Raw genomic sequence first — 14,225 nt, 5'->3', positions numbered from 1 at the left:
TTGCTGGGCAGCGCTTATACTAGTCAAGGACATGTCTACCTTCCCATGCTCTGCCGGGTGCACAAGAAGCCAGGAGGGGAGGGGGCACAGCTAAGAGAGCGGATTCAAACTGACCAAAGGGATATTCCATATCATGTAACGTCATGCCCAGTATGTTAACTGGGAGGGGCTGGCCGGGGGAGGAGGGAGCAATCGCGGCTCAGGGACAGGCAGCGTCGGTCAGCGGGTGGTGAGCGGTTGTATCGTTTGTGTTTCCGTGTTTTTTTTCCCTGTTTTCCCTTTCCCTTCCTTTTCCCTTTTATTAACATTATTATCATTATTATCATAATCATTTATCATCATCATTTTATTGTAATCATTAAACTGTGCTTATCTCAACCCACAAGTTCTTTTGCTTGTCCGACTCTCTTCCCTATCCCACAGGGGTGGGGGGAGTGAGCGAGCAGCTGCGTGGTGTTCAGTTGCCAGCTGAGGCTGAACCACGACATTAACTAAGCAGAAAAAAAATTACATGTAGCAAAATAATTGCTACCCTAAAAATTTCAACTTTAGATAAAGCACTCTCAATACCCCTGTGAGAGTGTATGTTAAGATAGTCTAATCCATGTTCACCTAGTGACCCATGGTAAATTTAAACTGCAGCTTGGTCCAAAAGTATTTATCTGAAAATGCTGACTGTGATACAAATCAACAATGGCAAAAATAAAATATGTTTGTCTATTGTCTAGCTTCAAATAGATTATTTGTATTGGTACCCATCTCTGACTCATTTCTGGGTTGTCTTTATCAAGCCTTTCACCTATCTTGGCCTCAGTTTCCAGCTGTAATGCTTTTTCTCCATGGTTTGCTTCATGCATTTCTGTTGTAAAGTCTTCAGTATAGTGACTACATTGTGAATAGTGTTTACTCAGTTAAACAGTATTCTCTCCACCTCTTCACTAACACATCTGGAACGCATTTCTGAGAAAGACCAAATTCCTTTTTACTTTGAACTGAGTGGACTGATGCAATGAGAAGTTACATTTTACCTCCTTCACTATAAGTCAAGAGAGTTAAATCCTGTATAAAGACTTCTTTTCTTAAGTCATGTGATGTAAATTTTTCAGTTTGAGGGTATGATGATTTTAAGACAGGCCTCTTACTTGAGAGGCCTGTTTTGGAAATGTTCACCTGGACGGTCATGCTCTATAAAATACACTTGATGTTAATCTGTTCAGACAAGCCTATTATTATTAGCTTCAAGGTAATTTTCTTAAGCTAGCTGTGAAGAAGTAGTAATGACAAATGTGAGTATGTACTACTAGACACCCAGTAGCCTTATTCTACCCAGGGTCACCACATTTTCTCCTCATCTTTCAGTCTGTCCCAGTGCATGTACAAACAGTGACTCTGATGGTAAGTAGGTTGGCTATACGGTTTCCAGACATCCCTTCCAATCTCAGCCATTCTGTGAACTAGATACTCCTCCCTGGAGCAACACACGCTTAATACACATGCAGAAGACACTTGAAACATTTGTATTTACTTTATCCGTAGAGCACATGTAGACCCTTTGGTAAAAGCTTTATACCGCAAATTTTTTCATGGATTACATGAAACTCAAAATTACTTTCTGAATTAAAAATTACAAGATGCTGAGATTCCTACACAAGACTGCTGTTTTTAAAAACAGCACCATCATTACTATCTGAAACAGCCTAGTTTATACCTTACCAAGAAAGATTAGTATTATCTTTGTTCTGGTTAGTGGATCTTTGGATTATAAAATCCTTACACAGTTAGCCTTTCATGAAGCAGTGTTAGGGATTAAATACATCTTTATGAACATATTCTCATATAATGATATCATAACAATTCAACTTCATTTCACCCAGAGCAGAAGTGTGCCAATTAAAAGCTCTGTTTTGAGGGCTTATTATCAGCAGGTTGAAAACGGGTTAGGCAATAAACTAGCAAAAAGATTCTCAGCCCAGAGAGGATTTTTTCCTTTTTTTTTTTTATGTCAAGCACACTTTAAATCTCTTAAGCTGTTTATAATGATAGAGTTGCCATTATCAGCCCAGCTAAAAGTCACAGAATTGGCTGCATCTGTTAAAGATCCCCAAAACATTGCAGAATATTAGAAAAAGGTCTTTAAAAAGCTCCCAAAACAACAAGTAAAGATGGCGTATTCTGGAGGTTTGATTTTTATTGGTTTGTTTTTTATCTGTAAAACAAAATCAGTGCATCCAATTTAGATACAGTTATATCTCCATATTCATGAATAGTGGCATTGCCTGCAAGTAAGTACTCTGAATTTTTCACTCAAAAAGTACCACAGCAGCATCAAATATCACGATTATTAAGTCTTTTGGACAACAGGATTTCAGCATGCAGATTATTCCCCTACATACTCATCAATGCCTTCCTCTTAATTAAAATGATTCTAATGTGTTCCAGGACCTATTCTTAATGAGGTTTGGTTCCAACTCAGGAATGGTAGCACGGGTGAACAGAGACACAAGAATCCTCTCCTCTTCACTAGCTCTAGCTGAACTAATGGATAAGTACTAGACTCCACTGACTTCATTGAGAAATAACACAATATGCATTGCATTCCTCTTCGCTGGTGTGGCAAGGCTGTGCTGCCCCAGCTATGCTACCAAGGAACAGAGCTGTACAAACAGGAGAAGCATTTAGCTGCCTTTTGCAAAGTCTATCCAGATTGCACAGAGAAGACACAGGACTAGTTGTGGGCGTACTACAATAATATCAGCACCTTATTTTGGCCCTGTGTGGCAGAGCGCATTTAGAATCACAGTACTAGCAGTGTGCTATAGACAGTTACATACAGGTTGGTTTTTTAGTTTGCATTTTTTTATTTTATGTCAGCTGAGTACTTTTATAACTACTTCTATGAGTCACTTGCCCAACTCTTCACAGACTACAACAAATTAAAGGAGACATGGCGAGAACACTAAATGAGTATTTTCTGGCAGAGGCACAATGAGACTTGAGCTGCAATTCCGTGCTTGGTTAAATGCAGGCTACAACTGCAGCTACTGAAGGAGGAGTCAACCTTCTCTCTGTGCTTACATTGGCTCTGGCAATCCTGATGCAGCACGGCAAGTTCAATTAGCCTAGTAACTCAAGTGAAAACGAATTCTATTCCCCACCAGCCCCAGTTCCTGAGCAGTTACTGTGGCTAATGTGAGGGAACTGCCATAAACGTGCAGACAGGACCAGACGATTGGTGACTTTTCATTCTGGCAGCAATACATCAGTCATGAAATATCAGATATCACCAATAAGGTACTGTACCTCAGCAACATATGCCTTGTTAACAGTTGGTCCAATTTTCATAGGGACAGCAAAAAAATAATTTACCTTTCCCATCTTAGGAGAAAAAATTATTTTCAAGAAAATAATTTTATAGTAATATTTTCTCCCATTTTCTTCTCAGAATGGATTATTTTCCTTGAAGTTTTCCTCAGGTTGCTCTAACATAACTCATTTCAGCCTGAGGTGTTATATCCTTGCTGTTACAAGCAAATAAAAGATAGGATCTTTCTACAGGGAATGTTTCACAGAAGCTTCTATTCACAGCTTAAGATAGGAATACAGATGTGAATCTATAAGAGCTCCTGGCATCCACCCCACAAAGACCCTGACTTTTGTTTTGATTTAACAGAGAAACTTCCATATATCACTAGCACTAACTGGAACTCTGGACATTCTTTAGGCTGTTAGCTGTCATAAAAACCCTTTGTATGCTCCTGCAAAAATTTATCAATCTATGACTGATCTATGTAAGCAATGTAGATTTCCTACCTTTACCTGCTTGTGAGTTTAGATTTCAACACATTAATCTTAAAATGCTACCTGGAATGCTCATCTATGCTGCCCATGCCACTAAAACAAAACTCCAAAGGATTTATAGAACTGTGTTAGCATTGGTTATTACATGACACTGATTATGGTAAGCAACCATATATTTATTTTTCCAGTTGGAATTTCCACTTGACAGCTTCATGCAGAAATGTGCCAGAACTGAATATTAAGGTTTGGCTACGCACTAAAGCAATTAACATAATCCCCAACACTTCTAAACACCTTAATTATATTTATGGACTCTTTACTCTCTCATTCCCATGCTACTAAATAGGGGGGAAAAAAAAGCTCTTTCCAAAATTACTGCTTGTGAATTGATGTACATTGCACACCTGGCAGAAGATAAAGCATTTCAGAATTCATTTAGTGTGTGAAGAAATTAAGTTTAGCACAATATTTAAATGTGCTTGGATGTATGAACCAGATATGTAAGTGATAAATAGATTCATCATGGTAGTTGAAGACTAGATTGCATTGCATTGCATATTTCACAAAAAAACCCAAACTAAAATAAAAAAACCACCCAAACCCAAATAAAACAAAGCTACCACCACCAAAAGAAGAATAGTTTATCTACCACAAGAAAAGTTGTCTCCAGTACCCATTTGTGAACACTGAATTATAAATAGGTTATGGGATTACTCATATATTAACAGAAGAATAAAATCTCACGTTGTTTTCTCAGTGATAGAATTAACTACAACAAAATAGAATGAAGTCAAATTGAAATCTTCAAGAAACAAATTACTAGCCCAGTCTTGAAAAACATTCTTCCAAATGAACTATATAACTATTCTCAGACTCAAGGTGAAGAAAATGCACCCCTGCTTCTGATTCAGTTGCAAACTGAATACTAGAGTACAGCATCACTAAGTAAAGGAAATTGCTTTAATGGTGAATACAAAATTATTCTGAACAAGCATTAGGTCTGATTAAATTACTGCCAAGCAGTAGAAAACATTATTAGGTTATTAATTTTGTCAGTTATTTTTTAAAACCCAGATTTTTCAAACTGTAGTTATTAAAATAGTTAAAAATAAAAAAATCAGAAATAGCAGAGTCGTATAATTACTGAATACCACATTCCAGAACCAATTCTTTACAACCATGAACTTTACTAAAATATTAGAAGGAAACTGCAATACATGACACTGTATACTTAGTGATAATTTTTAGGAAGGTATTTAACACTTTTATGACTTACCAGCAGTGAAGTCATTATTTAAATCTATAAATGCATGAGAGTGCGGTATATGCATTTTACTTTTAGTTTCCAAAGCAGCATGCCATGAGAAGTTCCTACAGACAAGAATAAAAAGCAGTATATTTCATCAATGCTTAGGGACTGTTAATCATGGTAACGTACGTTTTAAAAAACAACTGTGAAACTTTAAACAAAATTCAAGAGAAAGCATGTTCTAATGGTAAGATAAAATTACAATATACTAAAGTAACTAGCATAAATGCTTGAAAGGTTCTGCAAAGGATGATTCATAACTCGGGCTTCAATTAGATTATATTAACTTTCTAAAGCAACTTTTTTTTTGTACACAGAAAAGTATCACTACCTGCAAAGTGAAATTTAGTGCCTAGATTTCAGCTTTAAATCCTGAGACACTGATTGCTGTCCTCCCTTGCTTCCTCAAGCAGTTTTACTATCAGTACTTCTGAAATCTACTTTAGGACTAATCAAGATGAGCAAAAATGGACATAATCACATGCTCTTAAAGCAGCTCATGCCTGCTGCATGTAAATGGACTTTGTTTTCAGTCACTTAAAAATCAACACAAGAATTCAATTCATATTATGATGGACTGTAGGCTAATTGTCATTTCCCAAGCAGGTAATACTTTATTTATTAACATATATGGCCTGTTGGTTTCTGTTCTAAAAATGAATGAACTTCCAGCAAACCTCCCTGTTAGCAGCACACTGAAACGTAAGAAAGCCTTCAAAAGTCATAGCGGTTGAGTCATTGGATATGGTACTTTCAGAATCCTTAGCTAATACACTCAGAAAAATCTCAATATGCACTTTACAATAGTGGGACTGGGATATTACCACTGTCTGGAATGACTTTGTTTATTCCAGTGACATTACATACATATTACTAAAATCCTTAACTTCCTTGACTCATTTTACAGTAAGAAAAAAACCAGCTCTGATTACTTCCCAGAGATCATAACTAAGTCTTAGAAACATTAAAAAGAATCACTTAAAGAAATAATTAAATCTTTTCTATAGGTTCTAGAAGTTCTTCAGTTTTGAAGATAGCGAAGTTACACAGCTCTAGTATAAGTTTAAGAACATTTTAGATTAAAAATAGAAAAATGCTTTTCTAAGCAGATGACAAAGCTGTTTTCCATTTACGAGACATTGCTTATGATGTTACTTGTAGCACTCAGTCTTATCTTGAGCTGTAATGAGTAAGTTTATTTGTATCCTAATGCTACTGAAAGCATTTCTTCAACAAAATGAAACAGATCTCTCCCATTTTTCCGAATCTTCAAAAGCCCATAAAATTTTTCAATATATAGTCATTGCAAGGTGTTCAGAAACACCCTTGTGAATCTGAAAGCTGTTTCATAAGCCATCAACTTAAATAAAAGTAATGATAAAATTCAAGTTGGGATTAATGACCAAAAACTTATTGCCAAGAAGGGTACAGTTTCCATTTCCATATTTAAATGTTATTTACCCTACATCACTTCTGAATGATCTCTGAGGAACAGAAAAGAGCCAGTTAGGAAAAACAGGTATAGATTTGTTAAATCGCACTGGGTGGGGGGGATATTATTGAAACATTTCTTAAGGGCCATAGAGATGCATCATAGAAAGCTGATATATTGTTGCCATAGAGACAGAGTAATCATCTCATTGATTTCTCCAGTGGTAACAGACCTCTCTTGAAACAACAGCTAAAGAAAGCCACGTAAGAATGCAAAGACTTCCTAACACACACTTTCTTTTAAAATAAACTTAAGTATTGATTGTATGGAAACCTAAAACAGCTGCGACACCAACACCTAGATTTCTTCTGACACACACAGAGCTGCAAGTTTCTATATTAATGTTACTAAATAACATAAAAGACAATCCTATCAAGTTTGACTTAAAAGCAGCAAAACAGCAAGTTAGAAGATGCAGCCTTCTTCAAACAACTGATTTAAAGGTCCAATCCTCCAAGAAAAACACAGCTCCAGTTCCTAGTTTTTTCCAATTATTCATTGGAAATCATTATCAGTCAAAAGAAAATAGTTTGAAAAGAAATTGTGAAAAGCGTGATTTTCTTATCATCACAAAGTTAAGAACAATGTATTTATTTTGACATTTATAATGCAACTTCATCCTAAAAAATAGTTTCTGAGATCTTTTGAACATGTCCTTTGAAAATTGAGAGAAAAATCTCTATATCAGGAAGAGTTCTAATGCAAGTATCTTTCTTTTGAGGCTTCTTTCTTCAAAGAATGCCCAAACCCACAACACTATCAATGAAGTTCTGCCTTACAAAAGTCAGACTGAACGTTTGCTAACTTCAGTTTGGCAAACGTCACAGGAAAAGATGTACAGACTCATATTTTCAGTTGTTTAAAAGAGTCACCCAATTTGATAACGATACTTCCACTAACTCAAGAGTCACACCAATTTCTGTCCTTGAATACACAATCCTAACAGCTCTCAAAAGCCAAAGCTTTCTTCTTCTTTATCAGATTACAAACTTCAAAAGCAGTATCAGGAAAACTGAGCAGAATGTGAACTGTCCTTCTCTAGGGTCCAGTAGTGTTTTTAAAACAATTTGTAACTTATTTTCAAAAGACAGGTTTAAAGTTATTTGGCTTCTTGCCTAATATTAGAGACATCGCTAGTTTTTCATTTTTTGTTTATGGTCTGGTTCTTCTGAGTCAGTAGAGATCGATTCTTTTGTTATTCTTTGATTTCAGCATTCATACCCAAAACAGTTAAACAAAAATAATCCTTTGCATAGCCCTTACTAACCATTTAAATATGACATTAAAATAATAATTTTTATCCCAGTATTTGCTAGCTAGTCCCATTCTAGGAATTCCAGGGCTAGCAGAAACTTCAAGGATGAAACTTAGTCCCCTTTACTGCAATCTCATCAGAGTTCAGTCAACTTCTATTTGCCAGAGTGGCCTTAGCCACTCCTTAACACAAAAGACGTGACACAGAGAACATCACTTGCAAGCACACTTATGTTGCTACTTCAAGTTGCTTATGTCTTATGCCTCTTTATGAATCTCTTCCCCAATAAGCATACCAAATATTTTCCTTAACACATACCTTATTACCCTTACACTTTGCATTTCCTGTGCTTGATTTCCCATGGTGTCTAACCTTCCCATTACAATTAATTTCCTGTATAAATGTGTGTTGAATTTTTTAAGTTTATCCCAAACTCACACATTTTCCTTTTGCCATCCCTTGTAAGATCTGTTCCAGTACTTCTCACATCATCAACCTGTCACTTCACCTATTCGGCTAAACACAGCTTAAATTCTACAGATACTACTCAAGAAATTTGGTTTGTATTTTTGTACAGCACAGAATTCCATAATACAGATTACAATAATAAACACCAAAGTGTACTAAACAAAGGAGACTATAACTGTTCCAAGAAGCAATTACCCTGTTTCTCATGTCAAGTAGCAGGGCTTTTGTCTTCTCAGCTCTCATGGAATGTCTACCTCCCCTATAAAGTAACACTTCAAAAATTAGAAGCAGAGTGTCATAGTATGTTTAAAGATTCACATGGAAATGAGAGAAGACTCCTTTGTTCGCACAGTTCCAGTTAAACATGGGCCTATGCCTCTTTAATAAGAACAGAAGTGGACACACGATGAATAAGTTATCAAAATTCATGCTAATAAACAAACCCTTAGCTTACCCGCCTAGCAATATCTGTGGCTTACTTGAATCATTTGTGACACCAAAGACATCAGGAATCAAGTCTCCATTAAAGCTGAAAAGGCAGAACAATTTCAATATCACCTTAGTCATTACAGGAGTTGAAATTAACTGTTCTTAAGTCAACTTGTATTTGATAAGCATTTTCCCACCAAGCAATACAGAATTTTCTGCTGTGTAGTCGTTTCTGAATTTTGGCTCCCAAGTTGTTGGTAGTAGTAAGCTTCTTTCAAGGTTTTACACTATGCCATGCATTTGATTTTCCAGCTGTATTTCCCCCCATCTTGGTTCAGCATTTCACAAAGAGGAAAGTGCACTCTGAAAGGAATATTGGCTCAGTTGGATAAGCCAGCAAGGTTTTTGCTTTACAAAATTCACCAAAAAATTAATAGCTCCTTTTCTATATAAAACAGAGTACTGGAATTTTAAAAATTAAAAGCTTATTCAGTTACTATTGCCAGGATGATATAACATACAACATTTGTAAAGATGACTGTTATGTTTCGTCATCTTTTGTTAGACCGGTTGACATTAAGAGCATGTGTTTCAAATTTTAGCATTACAATATATTTAAGCTGCTCGTTGTTGCCTAAAAAAATAGGTCATACTTACTCCATTACTAAAGGCTCATCATGAAAAGTCTTATTTAACTTAGTTTTATGATTAAGATCTGAAAATAGAAAATATGAATTTGATTAAGTTACCAGTGTTATGACATTTGCATTTAACTTAGACATAATTCTTCTACTAATTTACAATCATCAATGTTATGATTAAAAAAAAAAAAAATATCAGCCACCATTGAACATAAACAACTAAATAGCTTCCTGAAATTATGCAGGAGAGGCAAGTTATCATTAAAATGCTGAAGCTTCTCTCTCTACTAAACTCTTAAACAAATTATTCTAAACAGACCTTAATGAAACCTATTTCTATGTATGACTGCAATTGCACACACACACAAAATCTGAAATAGTTAGGATGAAGACAGTCTAAAAATTTAACATTGTACATAAGACCTCTGTTTAATGTTCTGTCACTGAAAAAAACATTCTTAATCCTATACACTGTCAGTGTGAAATAAGGATTAGAGGTAGATCACCTAAATGGGAAGTAAGGATTTTAAGTCCTGATCAGGTTATCACCTCTCAGACTTCACTTTTACTCCTTGCTACATCACTCCCATTTCCTTCATCTCTCCATAATGCTTCTCTTCCCCCCAATTTCACATTTTACCTGACAGTACCCTCCTACTGACCTCTCTGTCACACTTCCATTACCCAAGTAGGCTCCACATATCTTCCCAGCAGCCTCACTACATACCAACCATTGGCTGATTCTTTAACCTCTGACTCCTTGTCTGAGCCCTGTATGCTCATTTGTGCCTCTCCCAATATTTGTTTATTCAGAAGCAAGACAGCATACATTAATTCAAATCCTCCTCCTTCCCAACACTACAGATACCTATTCTCTTAACACTTGATACAGTGCTCTTTCCCAGCTTGCTTGTTTCACCTCTGATTAAAGGCAGAAGCAATGGTATCTAAGGCCACCACTTGATTCACCTGTAACTATTTTATAACACAGTCATTTATAATAGTGATTAATCTTCAGTAGTTTTTGTGGACTTAAAAGTATCTTCTTTTGCTCTTCTGTCCTTCTTCAAACCCTAAACTCTTCCCAAAATGCTTTCCTGGCAAAGTCAACAGGAAATAGAACAGAATTCAAGAGTCCACACAGTCCATGACTCTACCCTAAGGCAGAATCAGCTGTACCTAGAACACTGCTAAGACTCTTGAAAATTCGATTCTGAAGTTCTTGAAAACTTCCAGTGATAGAGACTCAAGAAACATTTCTCCCAAAACCTGCTTCAGTGTGTCACTGTCTTTAAAGAATTTGCTTTAACACAAATAACTGTTATATTACTGTTAGTAAGTTTAGGTACGATATTTTGAAAGTTTATGCACTAAACTTTACACCAGGTTCTCGGTGCATTTTAAATTCAAAACAAGTCTCTTGAGATAAGCTTTGTGAAGCTGACATGCATAATGGGAAGCCATGAGAAGCAGCTCTTCATTTAGTAGGTTACTGTAAAACCATAATATTGTTCAGTTATGTCCGTTGGATGATACAAAGCAAGAGTTTTAGCTTTACTCTCCTCCAATAATTATTGAATGCAGTTTAACAGAAATATAATATATGGATATGAAGCTGAATGGCTGCTAACCCCTATTTTAGTTGTAAAAACAATCACTACACTGTTAAATGAGTATAACTTTCTGACAATACTTTGAATTATTAAAAAATTCTAACAATCTTATTAATAACCAGCCTCAGCAACTTACCTAATGTTTGGTTGTGCCCCCAGAAAATAAATAATGAAAGTTCATCTCTGCCATGATTTTGTGCCCAGGTAGTCAGGAGAACATCCATTTGTGAATCACCATCATAATCTCCAGGAACCACACTGGTTATGGTAACACCAAGAGATCTAGAATTAAAAATAAACAAAAACCCCACATGCAAATAATTGTACAAACATGTGCGTGAAAACTGAAAGTACTTGTGTGTTCAATGGCTTGCCTTTTCATCCCAGTAATTATTAGTTGGTCCAAAACATTATTATCCTTCAACAACCTGGCTTTTTATAAAGTCCTTACCAATTGCAAAAGTAACTTTAAATCAAGCGTTCTGCAGGCTGTCTTCCTCTAAGGAAGTATGACATTTTTAACTCTAAATGTCAGCTAATAGGCGTTCTTCAGCCATACCCTGTCAGTTATTGCTATCTAGACTTTACTAAATCTCTTCATTTATTGTAGAACCAGTCCTCAAAAACGTATTTCAGAGAGCAAGATCTTTTGGTTGCATTCCAAGAGCAAGACCATAAAGCAATGGCAGCAGTTTAAGCAGCAGGAGTCAGACAGATAGCTAGATCTTTTTAAAGACAATGTCATCTCCTCCTAACTTCTGCCATGTCTTACCACTCCTCCCTACATTTGTTTGTTCTTTCTGTCTCTTTTTACTCTGCTTTACATACACAGGTGTCATGGTTTCAGCTGGGATAGAGTTAATTTTCTTCACTCTAGCTGGTATAGTGCTGTGCTTTGAAATTAGCATGGAAAAAAACCTGTTGAGATAACACACAGATGTTTAGGCTGTTGCTGGGCAGCGCTTATACTAGTCAAGGACATGTCTACCTTCCCATGCTCTGCTGGGTGCACAAGAAGCCAGGAGGGGAGGGGGCACAGCTAAGAGAGCGGATTCAAACTGACCAAAGGGATATTCCATATCATGTAACGTCATGCCCAGTATGCTACCTGGGAGGGGCTGGCCGGGGGAGGGAGTTGGGGTTGGAGTAGCTGCAGTCTCTGTCGCGGCGGGTTGGGTGGCCGCAGTGCTTGTCACTGGGGTTGGAGTAGCTGCAGTCTCTGTCGCGGCGGGTTGGGTGGCCACAGTGCTTGTCACTGGGGTTGGAGTAGCTGCAGTCTCTGTCGCGGCGGGTTGGGTGGCCACAGTGCTTGTCACAGGGGTTGGAGTAGCTCCCTTCTCTTTTCCCCTTGGGGGTACTGAATAGTGTTTAAAAGGGCTCGATAGGCATAAGCCAGACCCCAGCACATGGCAGTGATTTGTATCTCTCTGGAATTGCCAGGGTGACAACATACTTCCTCCAAATGTTCTACTAATTTTTCAGGATTCTGCACTTGTTCAGGGGTGAAGTCCCACACCACAGGGGGTGCCCACCGTCTTAGGCATTTGCCCATACTTTCCCACATACCCTGCCACGCATAGCTATCAAGCCTTGGGGCAGATCTCTGGATGATATTCTTAACTTGCTTACTAACCTTAGACAGATCTGATACCACCTGCCAAAGCAATATCAACAGATGTATCTTAACTACACAAGGATGTTCAAGATACTGAAAAGTTGTTGTAACGAGGGAGGAGACATTACATAAGATAGTAGCTACGGTGCCATTCTGTATTTCCTCCATAAAAAACTCCTCAGAGGAGGAGGTATAATTGCTAATTGTCTCCATGAGGTGGTAGCTGTAGTACAGTAACGGCTTCCATGCAAAACCTAAATAACTGATAACAGTCAAGGCCAGTGTTTTAATAACAAGTCTCCTAGGCAAGATATCTCTAATCACTGCAGAGCACAGCAAACTGACAAAACCAACAGCAAGTTTTAACATGTACTTTACAATCAGCATGGTAAAGACTGGACAAGCTAATACTGCGAGCAGATTAATCAATGCTGTGACCAACAACTGTTATTATCTCAAACCCTTCGTGCCCCACGTTGGGCGCCAAAAATAGACTGTCATGGTTCAGCCTCAGCTGGCAACTGAACACCACGCAGCCGCTCGCTCACTCCCCCCACCCCTGTGGGATGGGGAAGAGAATCGGACGAGCAAAAGAACTTGTGGGTTGAGATAAGCACAGTTTAATAACTACAATAGAATGATGATGATAAATGATTATGATAATAATGACAGTAATGTTAATATAATAAAAGGGAAAAGGAAGGAAAGGGAAAACAGGGAAAAAATGCAGAAACACGAACGATACAACTGCTCACCACCTGCTGACCAACGCTGCCCGTCCCCGAGCCGCGATTACTCCCTCCCTCCCCCGGCCAGCCCCTCCCAGGTAGCATACTGGGCATGACGTTACATGATATGGAATATCCCTTTGGTCAGTTTGAATCCGCTCTCTTAGCTGTGCCCCCTCCCCTCCTGGCTTCTTGTGCACCCAGCAGAGCATGGGAAGGTAGACATGTCCTTGACTAGTATAAGCGCTGCCCAGCAACAGCCTAAACATCTGTGTGTTATCTCAACAGGTTTTTTTCCATGCTAATTTCAAAGCACAGCACTATACCAGCTAGAGTGAAGAAAATTAACTCTATCCCAGCTGAAACCATGACAACAGGCACAGATCACTCTGTTAAGAATTAAAAGGGAATAAGGAAAAATAAAAATATATGGAACTGGAAGATGAAGCTGAACTATAACAGCAATTTAACTTTTAATAGACTTAGTACTATTAGTAAGCATTATTCATAAGCAATAACATATCCGGTCATACTATTATGGTTAAAACTATAATAAAAGTAAAACAATCTGTGTGTTTATGTATTAAAACTGATGCTTTTTTTCTAAAGCCACATTTAAACTTTAGAAAGGAACAGATCTCTACACAGAAATACCAGCACACCATTCTCCATATCTCTTTCTAAAGCAGTCGATATTGGCTGGATTCCGTTAGTAACTACAGCAACTAGAAGAATTTCCCTGAAAACATGTCTTGGGACAGAGACTAATATTACCTGCCAAAAACACTTAACCTATGATATAGAATGATACTTTGCTTTACTAGGAAATAAAGTCCTAAAAAACAAGTCAACTGGAAAAATATCCCAAGACACAGGT

The 14,225-nt window shown here is 37.4% G+C and overlaps 1 protein-coding gene across 2 annotated transcripts in view; it reads right to left on the bottom strand.

The window, feature by feature from the left end:
- ITFG1 (integrin alpha FG-GAP repeat containing 1) overlaps nucleotides 1-14,225 on the bottom strand; it is a 94,964-nt gene that overhangs the window by 76,516 nt on the left and 4,223 nt on the right. The window contains exons 3-6 of one of the 2 annotated variants that reach the window (XM_064459461.1): nucleotides 11,142-11,287; nucleotides 9,409-9,466; nucleotides 8,777-8,851; nucleotides 5,075-5,169 (exon numbers count right to left, since the gene is read on the bottom strand). In XM_064459461.1, coding sequence (XP_064315531.1) covers nucleotides 5,075-5,169; nucleotides 8,777-8,851; nucleotides 9,409-9,466; nucleotides 11,142-11,287 — 374 coding nt within the window. The remainder of the gene's footprint in view (nucleotides 1-5,074; nucleotides 5,170-8,776; nucleotides 8,852-9,408; nucleotides 9,467-11,141; nucleotides 11,288-14,225) is intronic. The other variant, XM_064459462.1, reaches the window with a different exon arrangement.

The sequence above is a fragment of the Phalacrocorax carbo genome, chromosome 8 (genome assembly GCF_963921805.1).
Source record: "Phalacrocorax carbo chromosome 8, bPhaCar2.1, whole genome shotgun sequence".
Lineage (NCBI taxonomy): Eukaryota > Metazoa > Chordata > Aves > Suliformes > Phalacrocoracidae > Phalacrocorax > Phalacrocorax carbo.
This window is presented reverse-complemented; position numbering and strand designations above follow the sequence as displayed.